The following is a 14,390-nucleotide window of genomic DNA, read 5'->3' as shown; positions in this document are numbered from 1 at the left end:
ACTTTACTCACTCACTCTCCGTTGCTGGCAGACAACGGAGAGAGGACAGACTTCGCACTCAGTCCCCACCGCGCACGTGGCACCCAGAGCCCCCGTCCGCGCGTGACCCTGCTCTTGTCAGTTTCTAGTCTGCTCTCGATCGTTCTCTCTCACTCTCTCTTAATCCCTTCGTCACGTGGTCCCCCCAGCCAATCGTTCATGGACAGCTTCGACCATTCTCGATGGTTCCCTGTCAATCCCGGGACCACGCCCCTCATCCGGCTCCCCATTAGCTGGGGCCCCGAATGGCTAGGCCAATCACTCCTGATGACATGCCGTGATCACGCCTGGGCCATGGTCCCTATCTCAACCCTTATTGGCTACAAGCAGGACCGGCAAGCCAATCCCCACGTGAACCCTCTATGGCTGTTATTACATCACCCCCCCCCCGGTGAAAAAATGTAGCCGTCTCGGCTGGGAAAAGGGTGAAGAACCAATTCCGCAACATCTTATTAGGGCACCAAGGTGCGTTTAACAATTTGAGGGTGAACCGGCATTCCCGCGCCTAACAACATTTAAAACAGTCACCCATAATAAAAAAAAAATCACGACATACATTAGGGTGCCCCTGCAGCGCAGTAACGACAGGGAAATCAGCGAAACGATCAAACGTTAACGAAACGGAAGAGATTTCGACCGCGTACGCGACGCGGGACCCTCTCTGCTTCCAGCGCAAGGTTGCTTTGCTTCCGGATGGACAGGAGGTGGCAGGCTCGAAGAAGAAGTAGGTTGTTGGTGCTTGGTCACGTCCAGGGCGGGCCCCGTTGGAGGGCGGGCAGCGGGGGCTTCCTCAGCCCTCAGAACCTGTTCATCTGCAGGAGGCACAACACAGTCCCCCCTGGGATCAACGGGCGTGTCAAGCGGCGTAGTCGGCCCGGCAGAACCCGGCAGGTCAGCTAGTGGGGATGAAGGACCGACACGCGCGTCAACATAGGGTTTAAGTCGCGAGGAATGAACATACCACCGACGTTTTCCGTATTGAACGCGGATACTTTGCGAGTTCCGAACATCTACCAGCATCACAGGCCCCCGCCACGGCCTGTGCAGTTTAGGGGATGTGCCCGCCGGTACCTGGGGGCAGTGGAGCCACGCCAGGTCTCCCACTGACCAAGGCATGCGAGTATGCGATCGACGCGCATATCGTTCGTTCCTTGCCTGAGCACGGGCCGTCGCACACCGGGCAGCCTCTCGCGCCTCCGTTACTCGTTCAAGCGAGTCACGCACGTGGTCAGGCAGGGAGCGGGACGGTTGTTTACTCGGCGTCCCCAGTTGCACATCGATGGGTGGAACATTTTCACGGCCATACATAAAAAAAAATGGTGAGTATCCCGTGGACGTGTGCGGAACCATGCGGTATGTCGCTAAGACGCCTGGTATGTGCAGGTCCCAATCGGTTTTCTTGTCACTGACCGTGTGACAAAGCATAGCCGAAAGGGTACGGTTGAATCGTTCCACCATACCATCTGTTTGTGGATGGTATGGGGAGGTGCGAACTTTCTTTGTACCTAACGCGTCACAAACTTCCCTAAGCAATTTAGAGGAGAAATTCCGCCCTTGATCTGTGAGCAGCCTCTCAGGTGCCCCTTTGTCCATGACATATCCGTTCAAGAAAGCGTCGGTGATGGACGCTGCCGTTTGGTCGGGCAGAGGCCAGGCCATCGGCCATCGAGAAAAATATTCCACCCCGACCAGAAGGTATTTATTGCCCCTAGCCGACGGGGGAAACGGCCCCAGAATGTCGAGAGCCACTAATTCGTTGATACGGGACACTTCAATGGAACGCAACGGTGGTACATAGTGGTTCCGAGGCGGCTTCCTCTTCGCACAATCATGGCACGAGCGGACAAAATCATTGATGTCTGCCGTCATACCGGCCCAGAAAAAATCCTTTTGCATCACGGCCACAGTCTTTTGTACGCCGAGGTGCATCAACTTATCAGCGTGCAGAGCACGGAGCAGGTCGTAGCGAAGCGAAGTAGGCACTACCAAGCGTGGTCGGTCAGACAACCCGTCGGTACACATTAACAATCCCGACTTACCCCGGAACATCTGCCACTTCCAACCCGCCAATTGCGATTTCTGTTTCCCAACCAATTTACGTAGCGGAGACAGCGAGGCATCGGCCTCCTGCTCGCGCAACCAGACCGCGTGCGGCAGCCGTAAGGTATCATCGGTGTCCACCGACACCTGCTGGTCCTCCTTCGCTTTCGCCCCTGTGTCGTCCTCATTCGCTATCGCCCCCATAACCGGGCAGGGCGACGTGGGCGGTGCCGCGCAGCGGTGCGTGCCCGTCAGGCAAGTGCACGGAGGAATGGGCGGCAGCCTTGAGAGCGCATCAGCGTTCGCGTGACGGGCCCCCTTTCGGTATGTTATATCGAAGGAAAATTCCTGTAACGATTCCAACCACCGGGCCAATTGGCCTGACGGCTGATCCAATTTGAGGGAATATTGCAAAGCCGCATGATCAGTGCGGACCAGGAATTTCCGTCCATACAGGTACGGCCGGTACAATCGAACAAAATGGACAATTGCCAAAAGTTCCCGCCTTGTCACGCAATATCGCGTTTCTGCAGGGGATAGAACCCTGCTGCCGTACGCCACCACCCTCTCAACCCCGTCCTTGCGTTGCGACAAAACGGCCCCAATGCCGATATCACTAGCATCCGTATCAAGGATGAACGGCTGCGAAAAATCTGGGTAATCTAACGTAGGCGCCGTGGCGAGGTGGTCCCGAAGTGCCATAAAGGAACTTTCTTCCTCCGCACCCCATTTAAACCTTTGATTTTTGCCAGTTAGAACGTGTAATGGTTTTGCCAACGTCGCAAAGTTCTTAACGAAGCGGCGATAATAGGAAGCGAATCCAATAAACCGCCGAACATCACCCACCGAGGTGGGTGTGTGCCACTCACGTACACACTTCGTTTTCAGAGGGTCAGTGGATACACTGTCCGAACTGACAATATGACCCAGGTAACGGACGGAGTGTTGCAGAAGGTGGCATTTCCTCGGTTTAAACTTAAGGTCAGCCGCACGCATTCTTTGAAAAACTGTCTCAAGGCGTTGGAGATGTTCCTCGAACGTGCGGCTAAAGACAATTATATCGTCTAGATATTTGAGGCACGTTTCCCACTGCAGTCCCGCCAACACCAATTCCATGAGCCGCTGAAACGTGGCCGGAGCCGCGTTCAGGCCCATCGGCAACCGATTAAATTCAAAGAGACCTTGCGGCGTGCGGAATGCCGTTTTGGCTTTTGACTCGTCATCGAGGGGAAGCTGCTAGAAGCCCGAGGACAGGTCAAGGGTGGAAAAGAATTTAGCACCCGATAAAGCATCCAATGAGTCATCCATCCTCGGTAAGGGGTACGCGTCCGCTACCGAAATTTTGTTCAACCGGCGGAAATCAACGCAAAACCTCGTACCACCATCTTTCTTCTTAACCAGAACGACGGGCGCGCCCCAAGGGCTGTTGGACGGCGAAATAATATCCGCCGCCAGCAATTCATCTACTGCCCCACGCACGTGTTCCCTTTCCGCCGGGCTCATGCGGTGAGGGTGCATACAGACGGGAGACGTGCGGCCGAGGTCCAAATCATTTCTGCTGAAAACATCAGCGTACCGCAGCAATAGCGAACGCAAGGCGTTCCTATGTTCATTTGACAAGGAAGAATTCTCTCCGCATAAATCTGCGATCCAGCGTTCTTGTGAACGATCATGTGGAGACCCATCCGCGGGCCTCCGAGCGCGCGGCGGTTTGTCACAAGAGGCGAAATCGGTAGTGGCGTGAGCCAGCACCGATCCCTCCGGAACAACAACGCGGTCAGGTCCCCCATTCAAGACCTGTATGAAAGGTGCCTGACCTGGGCGCACGATCGTTTGTGCCGCCGCCAAAGAAAAAGATTTAGATACCGAATTCGATGGGGATAATAGCACGCCCTTCGCATCCCTTCCCATTTGAAGTGGTTTTCGGTAACGCAGCGGGATAAGCATTTGCGCTCCCGATGGAACCTCCACCGTAGCCGCAACGACAGCAGTAACTGCGTTACCTGTAGGCGCATTGGCCAGCAGGGAAGGCAGGAACGCCATCCTACGACCCCCCGGCATTTCCAAACAGTCCTGGTCAACCCGTATTCTCAGCGGCATCCGGCGCAGGAAATCCGTACCCAACAAGCATGGAACAGCTAGCTAGCGAGAAATTAACACAGGTCCTGCGGCGGTAATATTTCCGATAGCGATGCTCACATCCACCTGTCCGCAGATACCCATGCCCCCCCCATTGGCGGCAACACACGCATCATTAACCTTGCGTATCCGCGACGCAGGAATGGACAACAAATGAAAAATAACATCAGAAATGATGGTAGCCGATGCGCCAGTGTCCACCAAGATACGGACGTCAACGCCGTCGATGGTACCTCGTACCGTCGACGAGCCCGACGCCGCAGCCACAATCCTGCGAGCCAATTTCTTCCACTGTGTAGCAGAGCGTGTCAATGGAGCAGGAGAAGTAAAATTATCCTTAGGAGTGTAAGAATGAGTGCGAGTGAATGAGTGATGTGACACGACCTGCCGGGTGTCCGATTTGTGCCGACTCGCCCGAGGTTGTTGCAGCTCCGCAGCAGGTAGAGGAGATGGAGGTCCCCTTGGCGGAAGAGGCGACAGCAGAGGTCGGCAGCGGCAGTCACGGGCGAAGTGGCCCCGTCTGCCGCACTTGAAACACGCGGCCGACGTCGGCCGGTGGTCGGACGACCCGGCCCTCGCACGCGGCCGGCCCGTGTAGTCGCCCCGCTGGTCGCGCAGCCGCCGTCCCGGAATCCTATGCGGGACAGCAGCAGCCAGCATGTCGTCGTCGCCCGAGTCGTCGGAGCAGTGGACAACCAGTCGCGGAGACCACCCCAGAGGCGGCACGTCGACCTCGGGTTTCCCCGTCCACGCCGCCATCTGGTCCCAACGCTTGATATTAAACTTAGCGTCCAGGCAGCGCGCCACCCACCGCGATGAAAGCGGTTCGTGGCCGCACACTGGTAGAGAGATGTTGAGCTCCTGAGACAACTCCAGCATGCGGGAAAGGATGAGTGGATCCAAATGCTCGGCCATTGCGTCGGGGTAGGCGGCCATGGCCATCGCCATCAACGCCCCCCGATAGGCCAACGGCGATTCCTCCGGTGCTCGGCGACGCGACATTAATTTTCTGGTGGCCGATGTCGGCGGGTCATAAAATTCCGCCATCTCTGTGAACGCATCCCGCAGTGTCTTCTTCTTGGACGCCGGGATGGAGCGGAAGACTCCCAGAGACACATCATCGAGCAGCGTAGGTAGCGCTCCCAGCGCTTCTTCCTCCGTCCAGTTCACAGATCTAAAAGCTGACTCGAAGCGCCACGTAAAAGCACTCCAATCGCCCCCGGCGATAAATTATTTTATTTGTGGAAGGCGATGTCCGCGGTGGCAGGCGCGTGCCGCGGGCGTCTCCGACTGCCGTTCCCGCTCTCCACTCGGTGCAGGCAAAATGGCGTCCGGCGGCCGCGTGGTGGTAGGCGCGCCCAAAATGGCGGCCGACGACTCCGGCACAGCCGCCCCACCCAAGACGACGGCATCCTCCCGCGTGGCAGGAGCAATGGCGGGTCCCGATTCCATAGCAGGACCCCTTCCCGTGGCGTCCAGCTGATCGGCGATCTGGCGACCCACGGCTGGTGAGGACGCCACCGCGGTCACCAGGCTTAGCAGAATGGCACGCAACGACTCAATCTGCTCCGCCATCAGCCGCCATTCGTCTCTTGGTCCTGCGGTGGTCGCATCCTCCCCCGGTCGACGCTGAGAGGCGTCGAGGCGAGTGTCATCAGCAGGTGGCACAAGGGCTGTAGCTCCCAACAGCTCATCTTCATCCGTCTCGACCTCTTCCTCCGATAGAGGCACGGGCAGGTTCATTTTTCTGGGGTGCTTAGACATCTTGACGATCGTCCAAACAGTCGCAGAATTACTTCTGACACCAGTGTAATAATCCTTCTTGAGACGGCTTCGGAATCAGTCCTTTTTATTTCCACTCCACAATACACTTTACTCACTCACTCTCCATTGCTGGCAGACAACGGAGAGAGGACAGATTTCGCACTCAGTCCCCACCGCGCACGTGGCACCCAGAGCCCCCGTCCGTGCGTGACCCTGCTCTTGTCAGTTTCCAGTCTGCTCTCGATCGTTCTCTCTCACTCTCTCTTAATCCCTTCGTCACGTGGTCCCCCCAGCCAATCGTTCATGGACAGCTTCGACCATTCTCGATGGTTCCCTGTCAATCCCGGGACCACGCCCCTCATCCGGCTCCCCATTAGCTGGGGCCCTGAATGGCTAGGCCAATCACTCCTGATGACATGCCGTGATCACGCCTGGGCCATGGTCCCTATCTCAACCCTTATTGGCTACAAGCAGGACCGGCAAGCCAATCCCCACGTGAACCCTCTATGGCTGTTATTACACATGTACGAGGGCATCGCAGCCACCTGGAGGAAATCCACGCGTGCGAGGGAGAGACACTCGATCCCGTCCAGATTGAACATGCGGGATACATCTTGTTGCTGTGCCGCCTTCTCCGGGCGAGCCGGAGTGCCGGTTCCCCTTCGACCCCCGCCACAGGAAGGGAGTTTCAGATCACATCCGTGCGTGATCCACCAACCCTCGCTGCTCCCACAGTGCTGGATCACATGGCATGTTGTGATATTTTTGTTATCAAGAGCTCGCGGATAGATGCCTCTGACTCAATGTGGCCTCTTCCCTTTGGTGAATTAAAGCGCATTGAATAATTGGCATCACGGATGCAAATGACTCTGCCGCAGCGGTTGTGACCCACGAAGCTGAGTTTGGTTCCCGGCCAGGGCGAATTGTCTCTCAGTCGGTCCCTTCAACAACTTCCCCTACACCAATCAACACGCAGTGACCGGGGTGGTGAAGTATGGTCAAGCAGCAACAGAAAACCACCGTTCGCCACCGAAAGGCGATGACATCACGGCGTTTGTGCCAGGCTGGGTGCACTTTGTGGCAGTCGCGAGTAGTGGCTGCTGGCAGGAGGAGGCCACGGGATAAACCCAGGTGCTATGGCTCGACTGATGTGCCATGCTAGGTGCAGGAGATGGCGGGACAGACCCCGGTGCTATGGGTTGACTCACTGGTATGATTAGCAGATGCACCATTAGCCAACATCACGTGGGGAGGCCTTCATCCAACAGTCGACTAATGAAGGCCGTACGTTTATTGTGATAATTTTAAAGGAATGATCACGATCCTCATTGCCGGCTCTCGCCTGGATGAATGGCAATATCAGTGAAGGGAGCTTTGTAAAATTAATGAGGAATCCCATTGGGATTGCTCCCCTCTCTGGGAAAAACACGACGCTCCATACTTACTTTTCACACAGACAATGGCGCATTTGCCTGACGAGGAAGAACATCTCGTTACAACCTCGACTTGGGACGCCGTGCGACCGCCACGACCGCACGGTACCCACTCGCTCGCTCTCGTGGAGAGAGAGAGAGGGTAGGGGGAGGGCGACTCAGAGAGAGAGGGCGATTCAGAGAGAGAGGACGACTCAGAGAGAGAGGGCGACTCACACACAGACGAGGAGCGGGAAGGCAGCGGCAGCCACGCGGTGATGAGGAGGCGGCGCTACCCCGCGAGTGATCCTCATGGCGGCACCCCGGGGTACCGAACAATACAAAGCGGCCGAGACAATTAAATGTTGTATTTCTGGGACAATATTTTCCCCAGGGGTGTACTTCACTCTACGATTGGGGTACCAATCAATCCGATGTTGGTGCTACTCCGCGATGTCGAAACGCAGCGAGGACGATTGCGCCGAAACCCTGAACGCTCGCGATACGCACCGTAGTGGTGCATCGTGTACAGCTCGTTGAGATACGTTGATTGCCGCATCGCCCACCATCAACAGACTAAACATGACTGCATCATGGACATCGTGTGAGAGCCGGGGTACTATGGATACCCCGAGGTACCGCCATAAGGTTCAATTGCCCCCTAAGCTCTGCGGTCCTCTACATATGAAGGTGTTATCGGCCAAATGATGGGGGTGTGGACACGTGGGAGCAACCCGAAGCAACTCGGAGAAGATGCACAGGTGCGAGGGAGAAACGCGCTCCTCACCCTGGCCAGCCAGGGTACGGCTCTCTCGAATGCCCGTGGTGAAGGGAGATGGAACAGATGGAGATTGGACCACACTCTTTTGCTGTGCCGCCTTCTCCTGGCGAGCCAGGGTACGGCTCTCTCTCTCGAACGCCCGCGGGAATGGAGTTTCACGACAACATCTGTGCTCGATCCACCGTGAAAGGAGGTGGCGGCTTGGAGAGGCCTTCATCCAGCAGTGGATTTATCTTGCACTTAATATTCCATAGCAATTGGTGATTCTATTCACCCCCAATAATCTCCCACTGCCACCCCACATATTGCTACTGCGTGAGGCAGCAGGCACTGAGCACTGTAGTTCAGATTTGATTGCACGCGCGCCACGGTGGCTAGCAGATGTTAACTACCTCGCCTGGTATACAGGAGGTCGTGGGTTCGATCTCGACCCTGACCTCTGTATATATGGAGTTTGCGGTGTCTCTCTCTCTCTCTCTGCTCGTGGTCGCGTGGATTTTTCTCCGGGTCCTCCGGGTTTTCCTTACACACTTCACAACGCGCCTTTAGATTATTTGGCTGCAATGACAAGCCCACTTCGTCGGGCTATCATTTGCGATGGTCTTGTCGCAGCTCAGTGGGGCCTTACCTGGTAAAATAAAATGCAAAGTTTAGTTTTAGTTTGTTTTAGTTGAGTTTATTGAGAGTCAATCGCTTTACAACCCCCGCTTATTTCAAGTGACTAAAGCACAATTCACTGCCAATAGCCACGTAGAGACGTCGGGACCCCTACAGGAGTGAGACAACTGTGGAGTCGGCTCGTGGCCTCCAATGGTAACACTACAAAGATCCCTCGCCGCGTGGCCTACACGGGCAAGTGCTATTCGCGAGCACCTATCAAGATCGGCACGGCACACAAGGGGGTGGGTGGCCCACACCACGCGGGGTATTTGTTTACACACCGCACCAGGTACTCACTTAAGGCTGAGTCGACCTAGCGGAGTCCCAAGACCGGTTAGAATGTTCCACACTGTTATCGGCCGTGAGCGGGGAATTGAACTCCGGTCGACGGGTCCGTAAGCGCAGTGCACTAACCGGTGCACCACCGCTCCCCGCAATCGCAACGCTCGCACCACCTGTGTAGCTCCTCACACCTTGATAGTCACTCATTTAAGGCTGAGTCGACCTCACGGGGTGTGGGGGAGGGGCCCAGCACTGGTTCAGATATCGCTCGCCACTGATGATAACCGCGGCTGTGGATTGAACTCGGGTCGCTGGGTTCGTAGCTTCGTGCGCGAATCCGCGATGAGACAGTTCGCCATAGCCTCCAGTGTCTGTAGGGACACAATTGGCACACACGCCTACGCACGCACGCGCAGTGCACCTCCACAATGCGCACAGATCTCCCGTGTAGCCTTGAACAGACTCCAGCTGTTAGCGAGAACCTATGAAGGTCGTCACACAGCACTCGAGCTGGTAGTGCGGTCAGCACCACGCCCGGCCGTCTTTGTCTTTCCAGTGCTGATATGTTACACACCGTAATGGGTACAGTACTCATTCAAGGCTGAGCCAACCTAGGTGAGCGCCGGGACCGGTTTAAATATTCGCCATTGCCTGTGGCTGTGAGCGGGATTGAACTCGGTTCGCCTGGTTGCGGTAGTGCAGAGCGCTAACCACTGCGCCACCGCTCCCCACAACACCTACACTCGCCCTCCCAACCTGCGTCCCCCCCCACCATTGCTCCGTGGTTGAGTCACCGAGATCCTCTTTCCGGCGCGCACGCATGCGCCGCGCGCATTCACCACACTCTCTCCCATCCCTCCCTCCCCCCATCTCTCATCTCTCCCTCCCACTCCCCTCCCTCTCTCTCCTCCCTCTCTCTCTCCCTCCCTGCCTCGACTCTCCCCGCGCCTCTCGCCAGCTCGCCCGGCAGAGAAGCCGGCCGGGAGGACGCGAGCCAGCCCGGCTCCATCATCCCGGGCGCACGCACGCGCACGCACACGCGCGGGGCGCGCTCGTCATGCTGGGGTAGAGAGAGAGAGGCGGAGAGGGAGCGCGGGCCCAGCCACTCGGCCTCCTCGCGCCGGAATGGGGAACGAGCAGAGCGGCGGAGAGGGAGAGCCCGGCTCGGCGCCGGTGCTGGGAGGAGGCGGTGGCGGCGGCGGCCGGGAGAGAAGCGCCGCTGGTCGGGAGGCTGCGCCGGGCGGTTCTCAGCCTGCGTCGGCTGCTGCCAGGCACGTGCTGCCCCCTGCGAGCACGCTCCGTCTCCGCGCGCGGCGCGGGCACAGTGCGTGAAGGGGCACGGCGGTGAAGATGCCGCTGTTAACCCTTGGGCGGGCGGTGACGGGAATGCGCGCTCCCCCGTGTCTCTGCGTGTCTCTGTGTGTGTGTCTCTCTGTGTGTGTCTCTCTGTGTGTGTCTCTCTGTCTATGTGTGTGTGTGTCTCTGTCTCTGTGTGTGTCTCTCTCTGTGTGTGTGTCTCTGTGTGTGTCTCTCTGTCTCTGTGTGTGTGGTCTCTGTGTGTGTCTCTCTGTCTCTGTGTGTGTCTCTGTGTGTGTCTCTCTCTGTCTCTGTGTGTGTGTCTCTGTGTGTGTGTCTCTGTCTCTATGTGTGTGTCTCTGTGTGTGTCTCTGTGTGTGTGTCTCTGTTGTGTATCTCTCTGTCGCTGTGTGTGTGTCTGTGTGTGTGTCTCTGTCTGTGTGTGTGTCTCTGTGTGTGTCTCTCTGGCTCTGTGTGTGTGTCTCTGTGTGTGTCTCTTTGTCGCTGTGTGTCTCTCTGTCTCTTGTGTGTGTCTCTCTGTCTCTGTGTGTGTGTCTCTTTGTCTCTGTGTGTGTCTCTGTATGTGTGTCTCTCTGTCTCTGTGTCTGTCTGTGTGTGTGTGTCTCTCTGTGTGTGTGTCTCTCTGTCTCTGTGTGTGTGTCTCTCTGTCTCTGTGTGTGTCTCTGTGTGTGTGTCTCTCTGTCTCTGCGTCTCGTGTCTTTGTGTGTCTCTCTCTGTTTGTGTGTGTCTCTCTCTGTCTCTGTGTGTGCCTCTCTCTCTGTTTCTGCGTCTCGTGTCTCTGTGTGTGTCTGTCTCTCTGTTTCTGTCTCGTGTCTGTGTGTGTGTCTTTCTGTCTTTGTGTGTGTCTCTCTCTGTCTCTGCGTCTCGTGTCTCTGTGTGTGTCTCTCTGTCTCTGTGTGTGTCTGTGTGTGCCTCTCTGTCTCGTGTGTGTGTTTGTCTCTCTCCGTCTCTGCGTCTCGTGTCTGTGTGTGTGCCTCTCTGTTTGTGTGTGTCTCTCTGTGTGTGTCTGTCTCTGTGTGTGTCTCTCTGTCTCGTGTCTCTGTGTGTGTGTCTCTCTATCTTTCTCTCTGTGAATCTTTTTGTTGCTGATTTGAATTCGTATTTTCATGCCTTCTTATATATATATAATTTGTTGGAGATCGAAATGCGGCGTGGCCTGGGCACGGAGCTGCCCGAGTAGTCGAGTCGGAAATGGACCGGGGGCTTTGATGGAAATCCCATTAAACGCGATTACGGAACACGCGCTGGATAATGCATCCATTGCGCGTTTGCCCACACGGTCGCTGCGGGGTCTTGCATGGCACCTGCCTCTTACAGGTTCCTCTCGAGGTCGTGAGATGGCCAGCCGAGGGAAAATCACAGGTTACTCCATTTAATACGATAGCTAAAGTGTGGTTGTTGTTATTTTTCCCATTAGTTTATCAGTTGTGGGGAGAGCACGTGAAGGAATTAGAGACATCTCGATGTGTTATGCAAGCGGCCACAGGTCGCCCTTAACTGCTGAAGGGGTTATGTTGTAGCAATGCATCGAGGTGTCGTCTGTTAGAGAGAGAGTGAGGCAGAGTGGGACCATTTGATCCAATCGCCGAATCGTCGCGGACCCGCTCGCCTGAATTGGCGACGGCGTTCTCTTGCGGTGAACTGACTACAGCGACCGCCCTTCCGTAGGAGAGGAGGAGACGCATCCACAGACAATGACCCCCATGGCGCCAGAGGTCAACGCTCCTCGGGCCGCCGACCGCAGAGGCAGTCGAGCGGCGAGGAGCGCACGCCGACAGGCCCGCAGAGGGACACGGGGCAGAGTTCAGCGGCGTTGAGGACAGCGGCGGCTGCCTCGCCGCCCGGTTCAGCGGCAAGGACAGCGACGGGGACCTCGTCATCAGCTGGTTCAGCACCACGGACAGCGACGGGGACTTCATCATCAGCTGGTTCAGCACCAAGGACAGCGACGGGGACCTCGTCCTCAGCTGGTTCAGCACCAAGGACAGCGACGGGGACCTCGTCATCAGCTGGTTCAGCACCAAGGACAGCGACGGGGACTTCATCATCAGCTGGTTCAGCACCAAGGACAGCGACGGGGACCTCGTCCTCAGCTGGTTCAGCACCAAGGACAGCGACGGGGACCTCGTCATCAGCTGGTTCAGCACCAAGGACAGCGACAGGGGCCTCGTCCTCAGCTAGTTCAGCACCGCGGACAGCGACGGGGACTTCGTCATCAGGCTCAGCGCCGAGGGCAACGACAGAGCCGTCACCTGCCTCTGCACGAAGGACGCCCAAAGGTTCGCCATCTGATTCACCAGCGGGACCATCGGCTCATAACTCAGCGCCGAGGACAGCCACGAGTGGAGGAGCAGCAGCAGCAGCAGCAGCGAGGGCCTCGTCGGGATCCGAACCGAGAACGGCATCCGGATCGACATCGAGGACGACGACCGCGGGCTCTGCAGCACCGAGGACATTGCTCTGCCCGATATGCAACAGCACTCCGCTGCAGCAGGCCAACTGCAGCAGGTGCACTCGCTGCCAGGCGACCGTGTGCAACCGGTGTGGCTTCAATCCCAACCCGCACCTGATGAAGGTAGGCCCTACGGCGCGTCGGCGTTGCATTGCGAAATGGAGCGCGTTGTCGAGCGCGTGGCCGAATGCCTCAGTGCGAGCATGAGAGAACGGGAGAGAGACACACGAAGCGAATGGCTCTCGATAACTGTGAGCGTGCAGAGGGACGCGTGAATGGGCGACCCCATACAACAGCGAGCGAATGGGCGAGCGAGTGGATTCTCGAGTGATTGGGTGAACGAATGGGTTAAAAGCACGAGCGAGTGAGTGAGTGATGTGAGCGAGCGAATGAATGCATGCGCTGAATGGGTGAGTGCTGCGTGCATGTGTGAAGGAGCACCCCAGTATCGGTGAATGGTCGAGTCCAGGCGGGAGGGAGAGAGAGAGAGCGAGGGAATGGGCGAGCGTCAAAACGAACCGATGGAGTTGAAGGAACGATTTCGTTTTCAGGGGCGAATGATGAATGATCCAAGGAACGAGTGAGCGGATGGATGTGCGGGTGGGCGAGCTTGTGCCAGCAATAGCGGGGGGAGGTGGTGGGCAGTGGAGCGGGGGGGTAGGTGAATGAGCAAACGGATGAATGAATGAATCGAACGAGCAACGCCAAACCGCACTGCCTCTTATTCCTCTTTCGCGGAGAGCGGACTCGCGAAGGGCGGAGGGAGGGGGGGGGGGTCGAGGTGACCTATTTATTTAAGGCGCCCCGTGCCGGAGAAGACGATCTGTGCCGGAGTGAATTATTGATTCGCACGGCCAAAAGCGGCCTCTCTCGAGCGCATACAGTGGCCGGGCCACGCGCCGCCAGCGTGCCGCTGGAAATAAATACCGCAAGTGACGCGCTCCTGTCGCTGCACGCGTGTGCTACAATGACAAAGACCCCCACCCCCGTGTAGCCTTCACGGGCTGTTGGGGCAAGTGCTGCTAGCGAGCGGTGCCTACTGTGAAGGCCGGCACGGCACACGAGGGGGTGGTTCGGTTTAGCGCCACGCCCGGCCACTCGCCTCTGTCTCCCCATCCCCAGCACCGCACCAGGTACTCGTTTGAAGCTGAGTCAACCTACGGGGGGGGGGGGGGGGGGCGAGAGGCTGGCTCAGATATTCGTCACCGATGTGGCGGCGTGAGCGGGGGATCGAGCTCCGGGAGGCCGTGTTTGTAGCGGGGGCGGTGCGGCGCTAACCACTTGCGCCACCGCTCCCCCACCACCACCGCCACCAACCACCACATTCGATGCACGAATGCCCCCCTGCCCCCCGGCACAATGCGAGCCAATCGCTGATAATCTATCATAGCCAGCGGATCAGAGTGGGGAGGGGCAGATCTGGCGGCCTCAGCCAAATCCCTCCAGGGGCCCCCCTCCCCGCTTGCGTGATGATGACGGCGAAGGCGGCGTGGGTTGAGTTGGA

The 14,390-nt window shown here is 57.4% G+C and overlaps 2 protein-coding genes across 5 annotated transcripts in view; one reads left to right on the top strand and one right to left on the bottom strand.

Annotated features, from left to right (window-relative positions):
* Positions 1-699: 699 nt before the first annotated feature.
* Positions 700-5,774, bottom strand: LOC144946296 (uncharacterized). The gene is made up of 2 exons (XM_078875181.1): positions 4,603-5,774; positions 700-851 (listed from the first exon to the last, which is right to left on the bottom strand). Exons 1-2 carry the CDS (start codon positions 5,263-5,265, stop codon positions 837-839), a joined length of 678 nt encoding a protein of 225 aa, XP_078731307.1. The 5' UTR covers positions 5,266-5,774; the 3' UTR covers positions 700-836.
* Positions 5,775-9,999: 4,225 nt separating this feature from the next.
* LOC144946231 (protein bassoon-like) overlaps positions 10,000-14,390 on the top strand; it is a 72,338-nt gene continuing 67,947 nt past the window's right edge. For all 4 annotated transcript variants that reach the window (XM_078875099.1, XM_078875098.1, XM_078875100.1 and 1 more), the window contains exons 1-2: positions 10,000-10,388; positions 12,103-13,009. In XM_078875099.1, coding sequence (XP_078731225.1) covers positions 10,243-10,388; positions 12,103-13,009 — 1,053 coding nt within the window. In that variant the 5' untranslated portion in view covers positions 10,000-10,242. The remainder of the gene's footprint in view (positions 10,389-12,102; positions 13,010-14,390) is intronic.

This window comes from Lampetra fluviatilis, chromosome 40 (genome assembly GCF_964198595.1).
Source record: "Lampetra fluviatilis chromosome 40, kcLamFluv1.1, whole genome shotgun sequence".
Taxonomy (NCBI): domain Eukaryota; kingdom Metazoa; phylum Chordata; class Hyperoartia; order Petromyzontiformes; family Petromyzontidae; genus Lampetra; species Lampetra fluviatilis.
The sequence above is the reverse complement of the archived record's forward strand: the minus strand, read 5'-3'. Positions and strand labels throughout refer to the sequence as shown.

Excerpts from the sequence above, each read along its gene's own strand:
- LOC144946296 (XM_078875181.1), bottom strand. The coding sequence starts at position 5,265 with ATGGCGGAATTTTATGACCCGCCGACATCGGCCACCAGAAAATTAATG.